Source organism: Chelmon rostratus, chromosome 15 (genome assembly GCF_017976325.1).
Source record: "Chelmon rostratus isolate fCheRos1 chromosome 15, fCheRos1.pri, whole genome shotgun sequence".
Lineage (NCBI taxonomy): Eukaryota > Metazoa > Chordata > Actinopteri > Chaetodontiformes > Chaetodontidae > Chelmon > Chelmon rostratus.
This window is the reverse complement of record NC_055672.1, coordinates 10,613,882-10,638,220: the sequence shown is the minus strand read 5'-3', so window position 1 is coordinate 10,638,220 and position 24,339 is coordinate 10,613,882. Positions and strand designations below refer to the sequence as shown.

Sequence of the window (24,339 nt, the reverse complement as noted above, 5' to 3'; positions counted from 1 at the left end):
GGCGAGCAGAGGGTCAGCGCTACCCAATAGCCTCTGGAGGAATAAACATCTGGAGTCACAGCGGTTCTGCTCTGCTCCGGAGACATTTGCCAGCAGGTGGAGACCTCGGAGTTTAGTTATTTTTAAAAACACAGGTCGATCATTTGTGTTAATTCATGTTTCTCGCAAGAGTGAATAAACACAAATGATCCATTAAGTGACAGTTCACTTTATACTTGGTGTGAACACACCATAAGCAGGTTTTTCCAGACATTCATCTCCCCAGGAACGTTTTCCAGCTCCCTCTGGGGGCTTTCCCAGTCCAGATGAGATATGTCATCCCTCCAGAGAGTTCTGGGTCTACCCTGGGGTCTCCTCCCAGTTGCATATGCCAAGAAAACCTCCAAAGGAATGTGCTCAGGAGGCATCCTAATCAAACCACCTCAGCTGGATCCCTTCAACGCCGAGGAGCAGCGGATCCACTCCAGACTCCCGCTGGATGTCCAAGCTCCCTCTGGAGATTTCCGAGTTTCCGAGTGAACCCATCCTATCCACCCCCACTTCAAACTACTCCCCTCTGGCAGGTGATACAGGACGATACATGCACACACCACAAGACTGAAAAACAGCTTATTCCCCAATGCACACATGCACACATTGAATTCTGAATGATCTTGAATTATTTCAGCAGCTTGTGTATCACGAGCTTGTTCTTTCCGTCCCTACCCACACCCCATGACCATAGGTGAGCGTTGGAACAGAGAACAGAGTCAGCCAGTGGTGGTTGCTAGCAGCAACAGGATGTTCAACTGAAGCCAACTGCTGGTGGCGGAATTAAGTCAACAGTTTTTGGGGAAGATGGCAACTATTTAGTGCAAGGAGTCATAGCCCGGCTTAAATAAGGCTCTGGCTTGGTTCCAGCTCTCCATGACCCCGTGACCTCGTACTTATTTCTTGCTGCTCTTCCAGCTCACCTTTTTTTCCCCCAGCATCCATGCGCCTTCTCCTCAAGAACGCAGCTCTCTCAGACAGCTAATGGCTAATTTTACTGATGTGCAATTTATTCCAGCGCCCTGAGTCACTCTGTAATGGTGACCATGAATGAAGTCAGGCAAATGTCCCTGGAGTTTTGAAGATTGACTTCACAATGGATGATTTTTTGCCCATTCATCTCCATGTAGCTCTGCCGCCTGCAAATCATTGGACCTTCGCCATCACTTTGTCTCTGGAAGATGACGGATGCCGCCATAACCGTTCTCTCCGAAAGACAGAGAAAGTTTTTAAAGAACTCCAACTCAGAGGAGCCGGTTCCTGATTTTCTACCTGTAGCGGCGGATGAAGAATGAGGAGTTCAGGAGGATTTGCTGGTCGTTATTGCTGCAGTGTGCATTAGAACACATTATTACATCTATAAGAAGCTAAGCTTGGCATGTAGGAAAAACACATCCTCCAAGATGAGGACATGCATCATGTGTGCAGCATTGTACAGAGTATGGCTCATATCGCGGAAACATGCTAAATAGCTCTCTGCAGAACAATATGTGCACTTTTGTGTTTGGTGAATGATTTGCATTTGGCAGCCACGCCTCAATGGTTTGAAATGAAAAAGGCCATACTTCATTAGGTTGAAAGTGGTGGCATCCTCAAGCATTGCAAAACACGGATTAATAGGTGACAATCACGGTGAAGCTTTTGAATACTAATCTGCGGGCAATGAGGCAATTTGTTGTATCTTTTCAAATAGACTGAATTGAGAAATGTTTCAGTTAACTTCCATTAGCTGCTTAGATATTAAGACGCATTTGCAACTTTCACTCACTTCTACATCTCATTTTACAGACCAGCTGCTGGCATTGTTAATCACATCGTGTACATCTTTGCACCTTGTGCGGGCTGTCACTCTTGAAAAGCTAAAAATGGCAAATGTTAAGGCATAAGAAATGAGCCAGTGTGGTCCCCGCTTCCCAACTGATGCCGAGGTCAAGTTTGATGTGTTGCAGACAGGCTCCAGAGCCACCCCGGGCGTTTTGCCAGTCTCGCACTTGCTTCAGCTGACAGATCTGCAACACAGGGCAGCAGAACCCTGAAGGCTCTGTCCGTCCAGAACACAGTGACCCACTGGCCTTGGCCTTTTGCTAATTTTTGCATGTACACATGTGTGTGCGTGCAAGGACCTTTTTAAAAATGTGGATTTGCCCTCCTGTCCGTTAATTATACGTCTAGACGATGAGACGTGATAGGTCCGTATATATAGGCTCCTCATTCTCACTTCAGTTTTGTCTTCTCATGACAGGCCATCAGCATTTCTCATTACTCAATTACTTATTCAGTGAGGCTGTGGCTCTGAGTCATTCTACCTGACAGGGCTGTACGTCTCTGCTCGTGTTAGCAAGGACAGATGAGAGCGAAAGGATGAGGATGGAGGGAGTGGTTGACAGCCTCAACACAAACAGAGGCATCTGTATTTACCCGGAGCACCAGGAGCCGGATAAGACAGGACTGGCAAATACACTTTGGTTTAACTTTAGTGCCAAATGAAAGGACAATACAAGAAGTGCCAGAAAGTCAATACAATCAGAGCAGATGATTTTAAATTTAGCAGATGCATTTCATTGAATTGCCCATGGAGGCTACAGCAGGTTTATTCGTAATGTGCAAAAGCTTCTTTGATTTTAAGACCAAAATAAATCGATGGGAGCAAATTACCTGCAATGTGAGTGACACAGAATGGGAGAAAGACCGAGAGCGACGTAGCCAGAAGACTTGTTTGCGCGCCACCTCCCCTGATATGAAGCCAGATATGGAAATGCAAGTTGAATAGTTCACAGATGAGATTATTTTCCTATTAAACACACTTTTCGAAACAGCAAAATGCCACAAGGCCTGTATCAAGACCATCTTTATTCTCAATTGCATAAAAAATTCAATTACATAATCATGTTATCTCAGTGTGCATTCTTCACACCCAGACGGTCCCCTTTAAAAAAATAAATCTCCTGGTCTCTGTAGTGAAGGATTATTATTTGAGTGTAATAATGGCACACCAAGCCTTTTCATCTCTAGGACTTCATTTCCCCTTTGGTCTTTTGTCTGCTTTTTCGGCAATTGGCTTTATATGAAAGCTGTAGTCTTGAGATAGAGAAAGCTTGCAACGGCCCCAATTTTCAGCCTCCTTCCACTCTCGTGACCCTGCAGTGTTGTAAACAGGTTGAGAAAATAACAATCACCTTAAACTAATTAGAAGGGGCTGCATGCACTCGAAAAATCAATGCCTTAAAAGCAGGTGAATCTGTCTTTGTTTGGTCTATTTTCAGCTGCTGTCCAGGAAGAGCTGTTTCAGGACTTGAAGCCTTTTCATTTCAGCGTCGTTCATACTTTGTACTTTTGGAGGCACAAATTCTTCTTCCGCGTCGACATTCTGTCATAGATCAGCCGAATCAAGCTAAAATTGGCAGAATAATGTCGAAGGTCAGCGGTCAGGCTCTTCACAGCAGGGCCACTTCATAGCTCACCCTTTGATGAACATTCCTCCTGTTGACAGAACGTATAATAAACTGGAGGCAGGAACATTAAAAAACCTCTATGTCATCTCCACCTCCTTAAGAATGACAGATTATGTTTTGTAGATGTTGCTGATGGTGGAGAGAGAGCTGTTCAGACTCCCGGTTTAAGTGAGAAATCTTTATGCTCTTGATGGAAACAATTGGCTAACCACTGGGGAGTTGCAGGTCTCTTTTTGGCTGTGATAACTGTTTAAGGAGGCACCAAACAGCCTAGTAACCCCCCTCCTCTGAACAGCGATGGTCCAACCTTCGCATAGGAAGTGCCAGCAAGCTTAAAAGCTGAAGCGGTGTCCACACACAAATTATTTTAGCTCACTAAAGTGAAAAAATTTTAACTGCTTTCTGAAGGGCAGATTTTTTGTAAAGTTTGGGATCCTCTTAATTAGTACATGCCCACTGCTTTGTGCAATGAGCGTCTGTCTGACACAACCATGGCAGACTGTTGGTTAGTTTTGGTTTTGTTAGTACTGCTAGACCGCAATCTGCCACAAAGGTGTTACTAACTACAAATAAACAACTAGCTACTGTTGTTTGTGGTTTTAAGTTACTGCTGCCAAAGGAAGATAAGCTCACTACCCATGCTCAGAATGTTCTTTTCTATTATTTGACGTATTGTTGATTTAGGCTTTATCGCCACCTGCTGGCCCGGCATGCTTGTTGCTAATGTGTTTGTGTTTGCATGTGTACCAAAAATATATTGTGACATTAAGTTGTGTGGACTGATTTGTTTTTAACAGAGGTGGAAAATATCTGTTTTTTAAAAGATCCACACACGCATGATCAAGGCCTCAGTAGCCAATATAAAAGCTTTGGATGGAGGTTTATTAATGTGATTTTTTGCTTTCTCTAGAACCAAAAATACAATAGCAAAAATGTAAAGCAGGATTAAGGATTAAACAGTGTTTGCCAGTCCAGATAACTAGCGTAGTACCTACAGTACCGACTTCAAGCACTTTTTCAAACTGTATTATTTTGTAAGGTTGCAAATTATGTCACAAAATGCCCCATTCAGGACTACAACATCCACTGCGTTGTATTTCCTCGTTGTCTGGATGCTACTATCTCAGAGTGTAGGCTAATGATAGCAGCTCTGCCCTGATTTTTATGGGATTTGGGGAAATTCGCACTCTCTGTCTGAAATCAAGGACCCATATTTTCAAAAATAACAAGAATCTTGAGTGGTAAATACATGTAAATATGCTATGCAAGAACAGAAAGCTTGACAGCAGCAGCAACAAGGGCAGGGCTTACCGATCAATTACTAAACTGGGGGACAGTTGACAGGAAACAGTGATTGATGACAATAATGTGTACTGTACATAATTTCCCAGTGTCTCCATGCTATCTTATCTGAACGTGTTTGCACTGCAGACGCAAACACCTCCCAGCTGTTTTGCACCTGAAATGAGTGATTGCATATTGAAGGAAGTCCTGCGGAGAATAAAAGGAGACTTAATGGACTGTGACAGCCAAGTATGAAGTAATAACATCTTTCCCTGATAGACCTAACCCCCTAACTGCATGATGCTTCCTATATAACTGCCTCTCTGGTATTCAGCAGGTATGAATTATGTATTCCTACATAAATAATCTATTCTCCACCCATCCTGAGATAATTTCAAAGCAAATTTATGTGTTGTATTGATATGTTTCTGAATAAAACTGAGCTACGATTTGAGAGAAACGAATTGAATATTGCCTCAGCCTGTTCATCTTTTAAAAAAAAGCTCCGTGATGATGCTTTTTACCATTAAAACATGAATAAAATTCTAATCTGAATTCAGCTCATGAGCAGCTCTTTTGATGAGAAGGAAACAGTTAAACAGTGGGTGGCTGCTTTGCTTCGGTGAAAGCTGGCAAAACGTTGAATGGCAGCAGCTGATTATACACTATTAAAGGAGGAAGCAGAAATGAATTATGATTGTACTTAAACGTCAAAGCTGCTGTAATTTATTGGGATCATTACGCATTTTTTTGAATCATTAGCATGCTAAACGTGAAGTGATAAAACTAGTGCGTAATGCAGTGGGTCTACGGCACAGCTCCTCCAGTTTGCCAGGAGATGTCAGTTAAAATGTTTTCATCCCTGGGTGCAGTTTCAATAAATTACTCCTGTGTGTGGAAGCAGAAAGTGAGGGAAAAAAAGATTTCTGCCACATAATTTTAAAGCAATTTTCAGATTGTTTTCCATTTTTGGGACAGAATTTCTGATGCAGCTTTTGCACAATTTCTGTCACCTCTCTTTTGAGCTCTTAAAACCTGAGCGACTTCAAACAATGCCTCTACGGTAATACAAAAACAGCAAAACCTGCTTTTGACTTGATCTGTTTTGCCGGGCCTCACTCTTTGAGCCTGACCTTGGGTTTGTTCAAAGAAACCTGCCCTGAATCTAATGACACAGCATACAGGCAGGCCTTACTCACTCTCTGTCCCTTGTTCAATCTGTAAACCAGCCGAGGTTATATTGCACATAATGTACCTCCACTTCTCAAAAAATACTGTCACCCTAACAGGATAATCTTTATCTTGGAGTCCAAGGTTTCACTCAGTCTCAGTGTGTTGCCAGAGCTCAAGAACAATCTGACTGTATCTTTGCAGCATCTCATTATCCGGGATTATGCGACACCCCTCCTATTAGAACTCAATTACTGTATTTCAGTCTCATAGCTCATTTGTATCATATGCATCTGATAATTTAGGCTACAAATGGACTAGTTTCAATTTCCCTGCTGATGAACTCCTCAAAATGTCAATTACACCCCTCCTCTGTGCTAAACTAATGCGTGCTGCTGCTATTGTCTGCAACCAGCTGCTGATATTTCACACCGTCAGATTTATAGCAGCTATTTTTGTCTTACGGTACTAGCCAAGCCTCGCTTAATGCTTCGCAGCTCTTATGGTGTTTCATATAAAGCAAATCTGACTGTGACCTTCTCGTTTCGGGTGCATGCAACTTTAATGGCCGGATGATGAATCAGGCACTTACAGTACAGTCAGTTGTATTACTTATGGAAATCATTTGGAATGCCCACTGGTATGCATGACTGGTGGACAAGTACACCAGCTTAGATTTTTCTTAAAACGCTGAATTTTTAATGATGCTTACAAGGAGTTGTGAATCAATTCACAGCTAGAGCTTCAAGCTTTTCTTTGCTGTGATGAGTTTGAGCTAAACACCACACTGTTGTATTCGCCACACTTTCAGTCGGAAACATGCTCTAATCTCAGGAGTGCATGTGCATCCACGGTCTCTCTGTTGTGTTTCACTGCTCTAACCCCGCGCTATCGACAGAGGAGCGACGAACAACGCATCACTTTGAGCTTTTTGCCATGATTTCAGGCATTTTGCTCCAGGAATGCGTATTCTGATCAGCGCCTCCATGTTGCAACCTGTAGTGTAACACAACAACGTGGTGTGCAGTGTGTGCGTCACTTATCCATTTGGGCTTACAGCTGCTCTGTAAGCAGTACACAGCCTCTGCAGGGTTGATGCTGTGCAGGATCTCTCTTTACAAACCAGCATCCAAAAAAAAACCCAAACACTTTTGGAAGCAGTGATATTGTTTATTGCTGCAATTTCTAATCCAAGACTGTGAACATGCTGTAATTGATTAATTTCACACCTGAGAGTCTTGTTTGCCTCTATGTGATGTTCTCAGCTTACAAACAAACACGCAGATGAGCAGGCAAAGCTCTGTGTCCCGCCGCCCACCTCATTGCTCCCTGTGATATATATTCTTCTCAGAGTGTGAAAGACGCGGAAATCTATTTATTTACAGCTGTGATTTATGGGCAGTAGGCCTAAAACAATAAATACAGCGCCTTAAAGTGCAAGTTTGTGCGTATAAAAGCATGAGATCAGATGAATAAGGAATTTTTCCTTGCAAAGGAATAATTCACATGTGATTTGGCTGTTGTGTACATGTGTTTTGTCACATTATCCATAGATATGAACACGCCCTGATGCCTCATACTGTACATGCACACATAGACAGACACATCCTGTAAAAATCTAATTAATTCTAGACTGAGGGCATGTATAGTGAGGGTTTCAGTGTTATAGTATCTGAAAACACTGTATCTAGGCCAACATGGCACTCGCGTGACAAATTCATAACACCCCCAACCACCACTTCCTCCCACAGGGAAAATACGTACAGTAACCATTTATAAACGCTGGTGCCAACCTGCAGCCGTACATTCACCACTGTAGTAGCTACACCAGTATAAACAGGCTAATTTGATTTTACAGCAGTTATGTTGTTATGCTGGTGGCAAACAGAGTCGATCACGGCTTCCACAAAGACATCAGGCCTCATGCAGGAGCATTTTCTTCCTCCTGATCCTGAGCTACAGCAAAGTCTTAGCTGGACAAACTTGCTGCAAATCACTGGCTTCAGCCCGACGAGTACCACCTGTTCACGAGGTGAGCGTGGGTGGGATTTCATCATTAGCATAATCAACACGCATAAAATTGCCGTGTACACAATGATGCCCGTTCCGCTGCGAACGCAAAGCTTCGAGTCCTGCTGTTGCGAATCAGGAAAACAAGTTTAGCAGTGTCAGCAAAGTGGTGTTAGAGGACGACTAGAAAATATTAATAGTCATCAGAGCAGCACTGTAGTGCATCAGAAATAAAGAGGGAACAGTTCAGCGTGAGGCTAGATGCTAAATTTAGCTGTGCTAATAAACATTTCCAAAGCAAAGCAATCCATTACTAATGTGAGTGGTGGTCATGTGAGGGTTATATATATATATATATGTAATATTAGAAGAGAGAATATTATAGTAAGAAGTAGGTGGTTACACTGTTGGTACAACAGACTTATACTAAGATCCTGAGGCAGCTGTCAGAGGGAGAATTTTGAACTGCTGATGTGTTTTTAGTTTTTGTGCTAAAATATACCAGTAAGATTTTTCAGTAGCATGTTTAAACCCGAAATTCATTCAGATTAAAGCATTATGGTTTCAGGTCAAATGAGTGTTTCCATGCCTTCACACCAGCGACAGCCGTGGCCCGAGGCGTTTCATGTTTGGGACTCAGGGATGAACCGATTAGATTTTGGTGGTCAAAGGTGACTGTGATCACACACACAACACACTTTTTGGCCATAACTCAAGAATTCATACACAAATTATGACAGATTTTCACACAAACGTCTGATCGGATAAAATGATGAAATTTTATATGCAAAAGAACAAATGTCAACATCACTGTGAGATCATAATGTTCTGCATAAACTCCATTATTCAACACCGTAACTCAGGAGCAGAAGGAGAGATTGGCACCGTATTTTGGTCATATACTGAGTTGCTGATACTAATCTTGGGTTCCCAAGTTGAAACTGTGCTGATTGATTGTATAGATCTTCTTTGTTGTCGGCTTGAGAATGCGTGTGAAGCCGCCATGTCTTACAATCTGAAGTTTAAAGCACTGTAGTCCATCACAAGCTCATTGGTCGTAATGAAGTTAATGTAGTTTTTGGTTGCGAACTGACAGGAAAAATGTCACTAGCCGTGTTTCCGTCAAGGTGTGTTTTATGCACATTTTGAAATAACGCTTTCGAAAAGCTTGATGGAAATGCAGAAGTAGAAAAAAACTTGCCGAAACAGAACAAATTCCTGCAGACCTCTCTCCATTTTTCTCTCAGGCGACTCATGTTGTTTTCAGCTTTCAACATTCTTCTTCTACTGTTTATTATATCCTTGCATAACGTAGCTTGCACCACCAGCGTCTGACAAAACATTTCAAGATTTCACTTAAAATTCGTTTGACAATACATGGAAGCTAAGCTGCAAAGACAAGTTTTTTTTCCAAAGCTCTTCTTTACTCAACTTAACTTTCCTTTACTGTTGCACCATCCCCACCTCCTCCCCTGTGCATTGCATAGTGCTGAAGTCAAGCTGTTTTCACTGTGTATAATATACTAATTTGTCCTTCTCTTTTACATTGTTATCAGAATACATACTCAAAACATGCTTAGAATGAGTATGGAAGTGCGATACAGCTCTTCCACAACTTCTTAGCTTGAACAGAGGGGATAATTAATCATGTTTCTCCACAAGATTGACAGTTTGTGACAGCAGCAAGCAGGCTATTACACAAAAGAGGGAACAGAACAAGGGAAAAATAATTGTAAGGCTGCTTTTATATGTAAAAATAGAGTAAAAATAACAAACAATATAGGAGCGGAGGCTCTGAGGAATTGAAACGTGTAATGATTAATTTATATTTGACAGGGGGAGCGGAGGTTCAGAGGGGTCTGAGGGTTGACACACACTGCGCACAACAAGAAAGCCTGCAGAGCCTGATTGGCTGATCAGAAGAGTGATTTTCATTAATAACACCTATAGTCTATTCTTGTGATACATTGCACACACACACACACACACACACAATATAAAGAGAACTTAGAGGAGAAAGTTTGCTGATGCTGCTCAGTGTGTGTGTAGGTCTGCTAGAAGCTCTCAGCCTATTAAGATTTGATCATCTTTTTGGAACTTAAAAGCTGTCAAACTTTATCTCTAATATAACTATTTCAAATACTGCGCACTGAGCAGAACAGTAAGCACATAGCTATGTCTACATACAAAAATGTGTGCCTGCAAAAATGTGTGTCTTGTGTTTACTCCAATGTGCAAGTGAGAGAAAAACCCTCCCTCTACCTTTCGTTTCCCAGTAGAGTTAGCTCACAGGAAGACACAGCGCTGCAGTGTAAGTCACTGTGGATAAGAGCATCTGCCAAATGAATAAATGAACAAACGTAAATATGTCATGGTATGTGTGGTGACTCGCATGGACGCTTGCGTGGACTTCAGTTAACGTCATTTCCTGTTTTAGTTTATAGTGGCTCACCGGTACCAGTACTTAAACTCCAGGCTGTTCCCCACCTCTTTACCTGACTGTCTTAGCTGTGCCTGTTCTTCTGTCTCCGTGCCAACGACAGTCGTTGCAGGAAGCATTATGTTTTGGGCTCTCCATCCATCTGTTTGTACTTACGTCTTTCACTTTGTCCCTCAGGAACTCCTTGAGGGATTTTTTTCAGATTTAGTGCAAATGTTCACTTCACACACACACACTTTTTGGCCATAACTGAAGAATTAATACCCTAATTATGACAAACACACCATAACTCAGGAGCAGAAGAGGAGATTGGGACCATATTTCACATTTGGTCAGATGCTGAATTGCTGACACTAATCGTGGGTACCCATCTTCTGTGCTGCCAGGTTGAAAATGTGCGTGAAGCATCTGGGTTTTACAAACTGTGGCTTCCTCTCAGCAACATTAATATTTGAAGCCTTGTAGTCCAGCACAAGCTCACTGGTTCTGCTGATATTGAGCTTCAGGTGATTGTCGCTGCACCATGTGATGAGGCTGTCTCAGTCCTCTGTGAAAATAGTCTCTAAGTGAAGACAGCATGTGTCTCACTGGAATCATACAAGTCAATATAGTGATTTCCAGTTCGCCAAGAAAGACATTTCTTGGCAAACTGGGCAGATATGGATGTAAACTGCAACTTGACCGCTTGGCGGAGGCATACCTCACAAGGCAGAAACCCTAGTTGAATTTTGATTCTTGCCCCTTCCCTTCTCATCCTTCACAGTCTGTTCTTTTGACTTTGTACCTTTTTGCCCGCTGTTTGCCTGCTTTGTTTGCCCCGTTGACTGCCGTGTCATGTATGACCTCAAGCCACAAACTTTGGAATTTTGGGACTTTTATTCAGTGTTTGTGTGATTGCATTTGAGGCCTTTTCAGTTGTGACCATCTCGGTGTGTGGGTTCAGGCGAATCGCCTTACCTCTACAATAGGGAATGAATCAGACAGGAGATGGAAGGAGACAGCTGCAGAAATGTGTGAATACAAATTGTCCAGTTTAAGAAAAAGGTAACAACGTGCAGCAATATGAGAGAAAAATTGAATTAGGAGCCAAAAAGGGATCTGAGAGCAAACGCAGAGAGTTGATATAAAGGAGAGGGTGACACGAGGTGTTTTACTTCTTGAGGAGATGACTTTTCAGCCTGCATGAAATGAGAGTGACTCTGCTGTTCTGAAGTCACTGCAGCCTCGAGGAGCCAGGAGCAAAAAGATTTGAGACCGACGATGACAAGGTCGGAGCAGCGAGAGCTAAAAGAGGCAGCAGACGGCGGAGGAGTGAGGTCTGGCATCCAGGACTGAGCTGGAGGCTCGGTCAGGGTCGGAGAGGAGCGCGGATCTCCTCTCAGCCTTGTGGGGTTCTGAAGTGAGAAAAGTGATGTGAGGTGAATTTGAAGATGTACTGTTCTCACTGCCATTTTGTTAATATAATAGTGTCCCCTCTGTACTGTAATTCACATTTCAACAGTCAGCTAGACACACTTTAATTTTACCTCCAGCTCTCTGCCAACATTGTGTTCACACAGCTAAATGTATTGAAACCTTCAAACAGTAGCTTTCTTCTTTGCCAGTACTTAAGCAAAGGAAGTGCACATCAATGATGATGAAAGTAGTCTGCAGAGCACATGACAATATCAGCATTATTCAGCCCAGTCCCAGTACTAACCAAGTGGTTTTTGTGTCTAACCCTACCCAGACCTCAACCACAGCACTGTCACAATGTAGAATTTTAAGTTTAAACATAAAGAAACGTTGAGTTTCTTATCTTAATAAGATACCACAACTAATTACTGAGATTTTACTTCTGTTTCTTAATGCTTGAAACTAAAATTTCCAGATTTATAAAGATGTTCAGTTGTTTTCGGATCAACGCGGAAAAGTTCAAAACTTTTAGTCTTTAGTCTTTGAGACTATAGATTTTTACTTGTTTTAAAAATCTTGGTGAGTGAACTTTCCCCGTTCTGTTGGCAGAAACTTTTGCTTATTTTAAGTAATATTCCTCCCATTTCGTGCTTTTTTCTGTTTGTTTTTGAGAGCTGACCTTTTGCAGTGTACAAGCAGCACATTGTGCGATTGTTTTTAAAAATGATCTTTATCCACAAATGTTGGCCAATGATCCAGAATTAGGTATATAAACATGGTAATTTGATAGCAAAAATTAGATTTAGTCGATGGCTGAGCTACAATGAGAGCTTTTCATCTGCGGAGTGACTGACCGTGTTTACAGAACCATCACAATTTGTCATGATCATTTTCTCTGCTAATGATTATTTACAAGTAGTCTAAAGACTGTGTACACATGAGCAGGACAGAGCAGCGCTGTGAATCAGAGCTGGAGTGGCCCTGAGGATAAGATACTCATCATCTGATAGATAGTGGCGAAAGACGTTTCTTCATCATTTCATTGCCGTCTGCTCTGCACTCCAGCGATCAAAGCAGATCGGGGGGGAGGGGGGTGATGTTTCTGCTGGCTCTGTATGTTAAGAGTGGGTGCAAAGCATGGACAGACCCTGCTGCACCTCAGTCTGAACCAAGTCTTACATGACTGGAGATTCAATTAAGTGCTTCCATCTCTGCGGCTGAGACTTCTCCGTGCTGCGCAGCGATCGAGCAGGCGTGGATGGAGCCGTAGGGGCAGCTGACGCCAGCAACGGATCCACAGAGAGCGTGGCGATCTTTTTCTTCTCCTGTCAGGCAGCTTCTTACACAATCTGTGAAAAGCTGCCCAGATACTGCACCTCCCTATCAGGTTTAATAATCATGATGATTTGACTGATTTGGTTACGTAACAAATCTGCTATAAAAAGGTGCAAGATCAGAGAGTGTATTTTCATTTTGGCAAAGTCGTTTTCTACTTGTTTCCATCAACTCTGCCCTCACTATTTCCAATGAAAAGCAATTAAATGAAAATGAAAAAAAAAACTGTACTCATTTGGAGTGGTTTGCTGGTTTGTTATCAAGCTTTTATTTTGATTTGACTTTTGCAAACTTCTCCAATGCAATATTTCTGTAAGAAAACTACTAAATTTGAAAGAAGATTAGATCCTTGGCTAGTAGGGCTAGAAGTTGCTTGAATTGCTAACTCATTGGTTGGATTGTGTGACTTTGAGGGTCAAATACAACCAAAACAAAAGCATGGACTTCAGAGGAGACCAGCGGAGAGAACAGCTGCCGGCCTAAAGCTTATATAGCGTAATCTGTGATCAGCACAGGTGAGCTAAATCTTCCTGATGAGGCTTCGACTCCGCCCTCAGGCTCCTGCAGGAGGAGACTCTCCAGAGAGAGGGGCTGCATGCCAATTCCCAAATGCATTCATGTGGCCCTCACTTGTGACTTTTCTTTGCGCCCTTTCCACTGAAGATGCGATCAGTGAGTTTTGAGGCGTCCTTTCTTCAGAGAGTGTTGGTGATGGCGGTGGCACAGCTGGATCAGCTGTCAGTCAGATTTTACCGCTAAGTGACTTCTGTTGGTCTGGTATTTGTATTATTTACATGCACCGTCCAATAACAGCAGGGGTTCACAGTAGCCTCTGCAGCAGTGTTTTAAGTCTCTATGTTTCCTCCTTATGATAAAGTGGTTGACCAACATCTGCACATTAATTTAAAACCTTCATTCTGTATTTAGATGGATCAGTCTACTACAGTGGACTCTGAAAGCACAATGCACAACTTATCAGCCTGCATGTTTAATGGAAAGTGGAAATTCTGCATTTTTAAGGCATATGATTATGTAAATATCCGACCAACCTGATGCACTGGGGGTTTCAGCTTCACATGTGACTGGATGGAAGTAACAATAACAATGATAACAATCCTCCTCTGCCTGACCATTATATTATTCATGACAAAGATTAAAGTGGAAAATAACAAATCATGAAAAGGCTTTGCCAATGAATGAAGTCAGCTACAGTTCTTTGGTTGATACACACCTCCACACACAACACAGATCCATTATTTTCAGATCGATGGTGAACCAGGAAGCCTGGCAGTTTAGATTTGAGCTGGTTTTGTTGTTTCTCCCGTCCACCTCGTCATAAAACTGCAGTGATGTTGTGATGGAGTATCAGATCAGTATCAGGTCAGCAAACAGACTTTATGCTCCCATGAACGAAGCCTGTTTGCTGTTTGCTCACATGACTGCTTGTGTATTTCTTGGCCCATTCAAAAATCACCGCCGGGACCCACCACGACCAGCTGAGCACGGCAGAGGTAACACGCGACTCCGCTGGGTGCGTTTTAATTGAAATGTAAAATACATGAGCAAACGCTGGGATGGGTGGAGATTTGGAAGTGGTGTGCGACACTGCGCGGCGAGGAGTCTCTGTTGCTATAGCATGGCGTGTTCTTTGGTGTAAACTGTACCATAAAACACATGCTGCACATGATCCTGTTTATGCATTTTTAAAATATCTGCTCTTGTGAATAATAAATGACATCCAGCTTAGGTGAAAAGGCATTTTTCTGTAGATTTTTTATCTCAAAAATGAAGATGCGAATAGCTCATGACTCAGGGTTAAATATGCCAGTGATGTATTTTAGTGCAGGGGTTTGGCAGTGTGAAAGCAGCATTTGCATGATTAATCGAGCTATAAGTTGAGCTCTTCACCATAGTTTCTTTTAAAAAAGAAGCCGCCAAAGGAATTTTTTTTATATATTGCAAATGTATGTGCTTGTATTAAGTCAGTAACCTTATGTTAAAAAGCCTGAATGATTGCTCCCTGCATAGTTGTCTGAGAAAGTTATATTAAATGTAAGTCACTGTCCTTCATCTTCCTCTCGTTGAACTCACAGTTTCTAAAAAAGGCCTCTCTTTGAACAAGACTTGCTTCTGTCTTAACAGAGAAGTCTAATCACCCAAATTCACATTTCAAATGATTGCAGAAGAGTTTTTAAAGGCTTGTTGGATACATGATATTTAAAACAAAACTTATGATCCAGGGCAAAATGTGCAGGAGCAAGGAGACGCTGAATAAATGCAACCGCAGGTTTAGACACTGTTGAAGTAACTGAATTTACAGGTCGATGTGAAGTGTCAATAATAAAGCAATAAAGCATGCATAGAATTTCAGCAGTCTAATCTCAAAGCCTAGAGAGCTACAAAGTAAAATAGAATAGTTGTGGAAAAGACTTTCAAGGTTGACAGTTTAATACCAGAGTTTCATCGTCTGTGATTTGTACTTCTTAATTCCTTGTTTTAGAGAGAAAATGGGGGCGCAGTCAGCGCATCTTCTGCAAGATTAAAGATGAAATCTTCACTCGGAGTCAAAATGTAAAATTTTTTCACCTTCGCAGTCCCACTTTTTCCTCATCTTGTCTGTCCTCGTTGTGTTTTAGACGCTGCTGCCAGTTGTCACGTCTACTTTTAGGATTTTTCTTTATTCCTCTGTGAACGGAGTCTCTGCAGCTGAGGGACAGGCAGAGCAGCGACTGCAGAGACTACAGACTCAGACTTACACATGTCAAGAGTCAGACACCAGGACAATAGAAATGCACACGCTCACACATACACACACACACAGCCTCTTTCTCATCACTTAAAATTCTCAGCTCTCATCTGGCAGGAATAAGAAATCGCTCTTTGTTTGTGCTGGATTTTAATATTGCATAGCTGATGAGTTTAGTTACAACTCAAATTTCAAGTCATCACGCAAATGCCAATTAGTGGCGCGTATCAGTGAGCAACAGTTCCAGATGTGAACATGCATTATTTCTCTCATGTTTTATAGAAATGCTGTTTCTCAAGCCTTTATTCTTCTATTTTTGCACTGCAACAAGGGCAGATAGCCTACTAAAATCTCATCACGGCGAGATCAGGCGCAGCGCTGAGAAAAGAAACACGACGGTGATGCTTTTGTCATTCATTATATCGAAGAAAGTTTCCACTGAGCTGACAGATCGGCCGGGGTGTCAAGCGAGGATCACTCGGGCTACACTTGTTCTACCGAGTTATAAGATTTATTAAAAAATGCTGCTGGGCTGCTGAGACGAGGAAAATCAATGAAAGCGCAGCTGTAAATCTGACCAGCAGGAACCAGGCCTGGAACTAAAGGTCTCGCCATTGCTGTGTGGGTGAACAAGCCTCCTTAAATCCTCCGTAAATCTCCCTCCAGATCTATGGCAAGACGAGCTATATCTTATGCCACAGACCAAATCTATAGTTTTCACTAAGTGGCTGCTATTGTATAGAAGGAGTGGCCACGTTTTTTCTGTTACCCTCACGTGTACGAGATGAATCCTCAATACTGTAATCCCATTTTATTTATTTCCCTCATTTGTGGTGTCCTGAATTGTACATGATTATAGATGACACCTCCAGTGTTATCTATAAGTTCTTAGTAGAGTCACTGTGTGCACATTGTAGCTGAGAGCTGAAATACTGCGTGGTCTGATATCACTCCCTATTTACTATATAGAGCCCAGTTATACAGTGTGACACACATGCCTTATAAAGTGCCTTCTAAACTTCTAATTGTCCACAGTGCACACACTACTTTTTGCTCACAATCCCACAGTACACTGCATCTCATTTTTGACACTACGACTGCCAAACATGATGCAAAATAACAGTGATTCATAAGTGTCCGAAATATTAATCTACCGCTCACTATTGAGCCATCTATCATATACGAGGGAGTGATTTTGGGCGCCGCTTTTGTCCCTGCACACCAGACTGGAAGGGAGACAGCAGACAACAAGCATCCACCGGCCTCATGCGGCATGCATCCATTTTTTAAAAAGCAGTTGTTTTCCCCAAGTCCCAAGTCCACACATGAATTAAATATAAGATATTTTGTTCAGTGATTCTCTTACAACGCCTCTGTGATACCCCGGCACTTTGGAGGCTGACAGGAGGAGTTTCCTAAAGTTACCGTACCCACCCTTGATTCCTTATTTAGATGTTATTATAGATTTGGGTGTTATTATCTTAGTGAGAGTTCCATGATTTTGCTTTAAGGTTGCAAACTGTTCGTGTTTGTCTGGCTTGTTGTGATTGTCGGGCAGTAAACATTTTACGGTCTGTATTAACCAAGCACTGCGTGTTTAATTTGATGTTTCAATCTGCATGGTGATACACACCTGTGGCAGCAGGATGCTGATTGAGTGTGGAGGCAGCGAGAGACCAGCGAGCTCGTCAGTAACATCTGTGTGCAATTACATCCGCGTGCGTTTCAGTAGCTGCTGCCGGGTGAGCCATCATTCACTGCTTTCAGCCGGCTGAAAACAAGCCGTGTTTGGACAGGATCTGCCTTTTTTTTTTTAGGAAGACACTTTGACATGTCACAGTGGGAAAAGCGCAGGTGTGAATAATGAGATTAATGGCTGAATTCCATTTAGCTGCTTCACTTTCAGGGTGCTGGCGCTGTGCTCACTGTCACTCTGTCTGGCTTACAAGGACACTTAATATCAGTAACACCTGCACGTTTCCTTCTGTGATGAGTCAAAATGTCTGCTGTGAAACAGGCCTGTTAATTTTTGGGGGTGATGTGTGTAATAAAATGATTTCATGGTTCCGTAGTGAATTCAACCATTGTGTTTTTCATTGAACTATGATGCGTTTGTCACTCAAACACATCACAGTTCTAGGAAATAGCTCGGACGGCGGTGATATGGCGTCAAAGATGTTAAGAAAACAAAGCATGATGCAAGGAAAGCGACGCCACTGTAATATATGGCACAGACTCAAACATGCATGCAAACAAAGATGCATGTGCATAAAATATGAATAGCTTCAATGATTGCAAAACAATTTAAAATCATGTTGTAGTTCGAACTCGAGGGGTATGCATCTTTTTTAAAGCACTGCAGCATGCACAAGCCACAATTAATATCCCAGTCTGTGAGACCTCTGAGAGCCCAACACAGAGGAGTCTGTGCAGCGCTGATGATGAAACAGATACAGCTAAACTGCAAGACAATAACTCTGTGTGATGCCGCGAGGACTACTGTACACAGGTAGTTTTTAAAAGGTTTTACCTCCTTTGTTCTCAAAAATAAATCCTGTACACACAAGAGCTGTTTTAAAAATCTCCATCCATAAGAAACCACAATTGAAGCGGCAAGAGCCAAAACGACAGGCAGGGATGTAACCCGGACCATAAAGCTCATGCCGGCCTATCAGAAGCCTGTAAGAAAGCTATGACCCGTAAGCTACCTGCAACTAGAGGTCCAACAGGGTCTCATTCAAAACCAGCGCTGCTGCAGGTGGGGTCTGTGTCGTGGGAGTTCCTCAATAAAAGTGGAAAAGTAGCTGTACATTTTTGTCTAAACATGCAAAAAGTCCTGTTAGCAAAGTTAGCACCAGCACTATTTTGGCCACGTTCACCATTGCACAAAACGCCTCATGTAAACAAAGGAGATAACAAGGCACACTTCGTTTACATGCCAACACTGCAAATTCAGAACAGGGCAAGTTCTGTCTTTAAAAAGCTTTTCCTTCAGATCTACAGAAAAAGGGCAGCTTTTGGTTCATATCAAAAACCAAATAAATCCAGAAGCAAAATGTCTCTGAAATCTTAAAGCGCAATCTCGGGTGTCCTCGTACCCTACCTCAATCTGCTCTAATGCCACGGCTGAAATGAGACTTCAAAACATGCAAACATATCCAGAAAACCCAGAAAAGACGACGTCATGCGGAGCCCATAATAGCTCCTGGCCAAACAGCCGTGTCCTCAGTTACAGAGCAGAGATGGTTGTGACAGCTGAGAAAATCAACAGCTGTGTGTCTTCATTGATTGCGCCGCGATGTCCAACACAAAGTCCCGTCTTTAAGCAGCAGGGTGCCGCGCCTGTCCCTGTTTTCTCCGATACGGTTCGTCCTCTGGAGCACACTTTGAAGTTTGTTCCCCACAAGGACACAAGTATCGACTTAGGTCTGAGACCGACCTCAAATTATCCCCGAGTGCAGAAAACCGACTCGTTCTCTCTGACTTCGTCTTAACAGCCGTGCTTGAGTGCTCCTGTGGTTGGGTATATGTTTTGGTCTCACCGCTATTCAAAGACATTTATTTGGGTTTTTGCTTGTTTGTTCCGAAGCCATTTCACTGAGCACTTACTGGTGGCGACGTCCCAGGGGAGGCAATTACAGTGCTTTCTATTTCACAATTACTGTGATCATCCGTGTAGGATGGCACAGCTCTAGGAACAGCTGGGACGAATAAATCAAAGCTGCGAGAGCGGAGCAGGTGGAAATCGTACAGTGGAAGGAACCTGACTGTATCGTCTACCACAGATTGTGGTTTTTGCTGTGTGGAGTATTTGCACAGGTGTAGGCATCGCTCAGAACCAAGACAGTGTGAAATAGGCGAGTGAGGTGATTTATCGGGCGTTGGTTAATGGAGGGAAGTTACCTTCCAGATGATTTCACACAATTGAATGAATCAGTTGTTCACCTGTAATCCTGTTCATTTCCCTCTACAGAACTGTATCCGAAATTCAAAGATGTGAAGAAATGTAATCAGCAGAGGATGCTGATGGGTTGAAGATGTTAATGGTAGTTTTAAAGTTCGTGTTTTCGCTCACCTTTAACGATGTCAAGCCAAGCAGGTAGTTTTGCTGAGACTTCTGCCACCAGTCCAGTACAATGCAGCTGACTGTAAGTTTGTGCTGTTCAAAGGACTGAAAGAAATCCACTTGAAAAATTCAGTGGCTACATGCCTTTCGAGAAACAATGTCCTGGTTACTTTGAATAATCCACCGGCCTCACTCTGAATAGCTTTCATTTTCTACTTCCTGCCGCAGAAAAAGTCCCTTACAAAGCTTTCAGAAATCGGCATTTGTGCTAATGTTACCCTCTGCCTTTACAAACCAGGGATGAAAGTCTCAAACATGATTACACAAACTGTTGATATCTCTCATGCAATGTTTGGCTGCGATTCTGGTGTTTATCTCACTGGAGATTAAGCCATTAACACAAAGTCACCTTGTGCATCTTGGATGGATCGGGTAGCTGTTGGATTTCTGAAAAAGTGTGAATTCATCCAAGACGCATTCAAGACGGATGGAAATCCAATTGTTCAAACCACCTCAGGAGGTGGACAATGAAGGTTCTGTCTCATTTGTGGTCCCTAAATACAATTCATTCATGCATTGCTGTTAGAGAGCAATTTAAACTGTTGCAGCTGTAAACAAGCTCTGTAATTCGACTATTTGGCCGACTAGAGTTATGAATTAATGCAACTGATCATAAGAAGCTTGTATTGTCTGTTTTCAGATAGCGCATATGGCATTCACATCAGTCCACATCAGCTGTATCTTTATTCTGTTGTGAGTGTGAACGTGTTTACATTCAGTTTTAATTCCAGATTTAAAGAACCACTCCAGACAACCTGGGAAATGAGGCCACTTTCACACTTTTTGAGTGTTTAAGCTGTGTTCAGGAAGCTGGAGATGTGAGTGTGTGTATGTGTGTGTGTGTGGTTTCCAGGAAACTTTGGTCAGTAGTAGAACTTCATTGCTGAATTCATTCACCCATGTCCTTTATGTCAACAAGCTTGGGTTTCCTGGCAGTAACGCATAGGGGATGACCTCCATTGCCCGTGTAAGTGCTCAGATGCTCCTTCTGCAGGTCTCTGTTTCCCTCTTCTCCATTAGTGCTTAACAGCTTCCTGCGCTAACCCCATGTGCATGATCCACGTGGGAGTTGTGGGCTTGGATGAATGGATAGAGAAGTAAGTCCCTTGAAGAATTATGATACACTACTGACATATAATGAAAACACTTATCTAAATGTACTATACATACATAGACACACCGCCCCTGCCAAAAATAGCGAACCTGGGCGATCAAATATTTAGATTCAGGCTTACTCCTGGAAAATTTTTGCACACACTCCCAGTACCCACTTCATTTGATTCGGTACACTTCCCCATTTATGCAAACAGCTCACTCCTGTGGACAATGAGTTACTTATAAATAAAACATAAATATAAAGAATGCAGACAGGGTTGAGAGCTTCAGTTATCATCCGGCTGAACGTTAGATTAAGCTTGATGCGGCTTTGAATGCGGGATGAGGTTTTCAGCATCGTGGCGTCTGGAGATCACAGTGTGGTGTGGCTTTAAAAAAAAAGAGAAGTCTAATGAGCAGCGTGTTGATGAGAGAGATAAAACAGATTCTGACAGCATGAGTCCCTCATGCAGATCAATGTATACCAGAAGAAATAAGAAAGCAAAGAAAAATGAAATATTACTGTCAACACTTCAGCTGTCAGTTTTTTTCCTAGAACTAGTTAGTAATGTTTGTTATATCATTTATTGTTTCAAGCACATACAGGTGTCAGACACCACAGTGTGTTTCAATGGTGTTATACTATTTTTCTTGTGTGTCCAAAGCAGATTTTGTCACAGTATGTTTTTGAACAGCTGCCTGAACCTAGAATATGAAATTGCTCTGGGTGTTGTGACGGTTTTTAAACATGATCCACTGGGAAATGTCCATTTTAGTGATTTTATAGCTTCTCATTGTTGCTAATTTACAATAGCCGAGCACCTGCATGTGAAGTGCGTGGCACTGTCGGATATGAATCTGATCATAATAGAAAAAAGCAATGTTAAAATGGATGATAGGTGGAGTAAGCAGGAGGAATCAGTGGTTACAGTTACTGCTAGGGGGGCAGGGAGACCCAGGTTGGTGAACTTCATGCATGCCTGTCTGCCTCCATCATGCTCATGTGAACAGCAGGCGCTCCATAGGATGTGTCATGTCATTATTCACCACCAGGGGCCAATGAGCAGAGAGCAGCTTTCTAAACAGTGTTTTCCCCAGTGCGAGGGAAGCCCTGAAGTATATGTGTGTGTGTGTGTGTGTGTGTGTGTGTGTGTGAGTTAATGTATTTGTGCAACAGAGGGCGAGTGAGTGGGAGTGTGAGAGAGAGAGAGAGAGTGAAGGTGAGCAAATGAGCAAGCAAGAGAGAATCTGTGTGTATGCGAGCGCTCAACATCCCTTCGAGGTATTTTTAGCATCGTTTTTCAATATCTTCAGCAGCAGGGTCTGTTCTCCAGTCTGAGCGAGGAACGAGCCTCTCGTGCATTTCCCAGTCGCAAGCCCCGCTGCGAAGACGCACACACGTAAACTGCTCACACACAAACACACACGAGAGCATCCAGTTGCTTCTGCTCTAACGGCCAACCTTCGCGGGGCTCCGATTGTCCCAAGCAATAAATCACTTCCACTTGCCACACCTGAAATATTCATCCCGTGTTAATCAGGCTCTACTTTCTAAATACACACACTCGGCGGCGTGCGAGACAGAGCGAGGCCCTGCATGTCTGTGCGGGGAAACCTTGCAACCATTCACTAATGATGCCGTGATGGAGTTGCCTCTCGTTTCTTTTAATATGGCTCTCAGACTCGCTAACGCACGACCCGTAGGAAGGAATCGTGCTATGATTGTCAGGGAAGGCAAGATTTCTCTTTGAGGTTTGACTCACTGAGCTATGGGTGTAAAGTGGCCGGTTTTCATCAGGTTTACCGTTTTAGCAAACCAACACTGTCAAAAAAAATGTCACTGAAAGCGCCATCACTCTTACTGTTCAATGAAAGGAGACAGAGCTGTGCTGGCAGCTTATATTCCTTAACCTTTCTCCTCACTTTCTCTCCTAGATCCCAGTGATGACGGGAGCCTTCATGGACTCCTCGCCCAATGACGACTACAGCGGCGAGCACTCGCTCTTCAACTCCTCCGCGAGCGTCCACGCCGCCGCCTCGGCCGCCTCGGTACACGGCCAGCAGGACGAGTCGCAGTCCATGTCCAGCGACGCCATCTGGCTCTGGATCGCCATCGTCGCCACCATCGGAAACATTGTGGTGGTGGGCGTTGTCTACGCCTGCACGTTCTGATGAACATATGCTTACAGAGACAAAAACACGCACACACACACACACATGCTTTTTCCGGATGTCTGGACCCCTGAGCGAGGCCACACTTTGTAGACAGACACACATACTCTCTCTATATGTCTCTCTCTCTGTCTCTTGTTCCCTCACACTTGGCTCTTGCATCAGTTTGGGCCCCTAAGGGTCAGGAAGTCGTGACACCAGACAATGACATATAGACCATTATATTTCTTCATCTGAGGGAAAGTCAAGTGGGACTTGGCTGCAGCTGGAAGTTTGAAAAGAAGCTTTGGTGTACAACAGCTCTTTAGTTAAAAACAGAAACATCAGACCTTCGCTCGAGAGCAAGAATCAAAGGAACTGTTTTGTTTTTTTCAGCTTAAGTTTGTTTCCGTGTTCTTCCTCAGACAACACCCTCACTTGCAATGCAGAGAAGAGAACGGAGATTAAATGGGGCTTAAGATTCGGGTTGATCCGGGCCATCTTTAACATCCCGCAGATAGTTGCTAAGCAATTTAGGGCAGTGCTGTTTAATTATGCGCCTGAACAGAGACAGTGAATGTTAAAACATTTAGAAAGTGCTGGCATTATTTCCATGTCAGGCAGCTCTGAGGCCCAGGATGTTTGCTTATTTAAGGACTAATTTATGGGTGAAACATCGAATGGGCACTGATCATCAGTGTATATAGTATGTTTCTAAATAAGAACAGGACACTGACTATCATTAAAATAATTTTGCTACACATTTAAAATTGAATAACAAATGCTTTCTGCAACGTCAACTCAGTTATACACAATGGATGATGACTTTATAATTAGATGCGTCGTGTAAAAATAAGTCAACCCCTTTGAAATGAATGGACTTATTGTCAAATACCTACAGTAATATTCACAAGGGATTACTAGAAAATCTAATTGTATTGTCATGGTCTGTTCAGTATGTCTGGATATTATCTACACATGTTAACATAATACGATTAAAAACGCACAAACTGAATCGCGAGATGATGCAGCCTATACGTTACTTACCGCACCTGGTTTTGTAGTTTTGTTTTTGTGAAATACAGCTTGTAACAGTATTGTCATC

The 24,339-nt window shown here is 42.7% G+C and overlaps 1 protein-coding gene across 1 annotated transcript; it reads left to right on the top strand.

Annotated features, from left to right (window-relative positions):
- Positions 1-312: 312 nt before the first annotated feature.
- On the top strand, positions 313-23,255 carry LOC121618530. The gene is given in 2 exon segments (XM_041954032.1): positions 313-507; positions 22,959-23,255. Coding segments are annotated over 2 exon segments (492 nt in total).
- Positions 23,256-24,339: the final 1,084 nt, after the last annotated feature.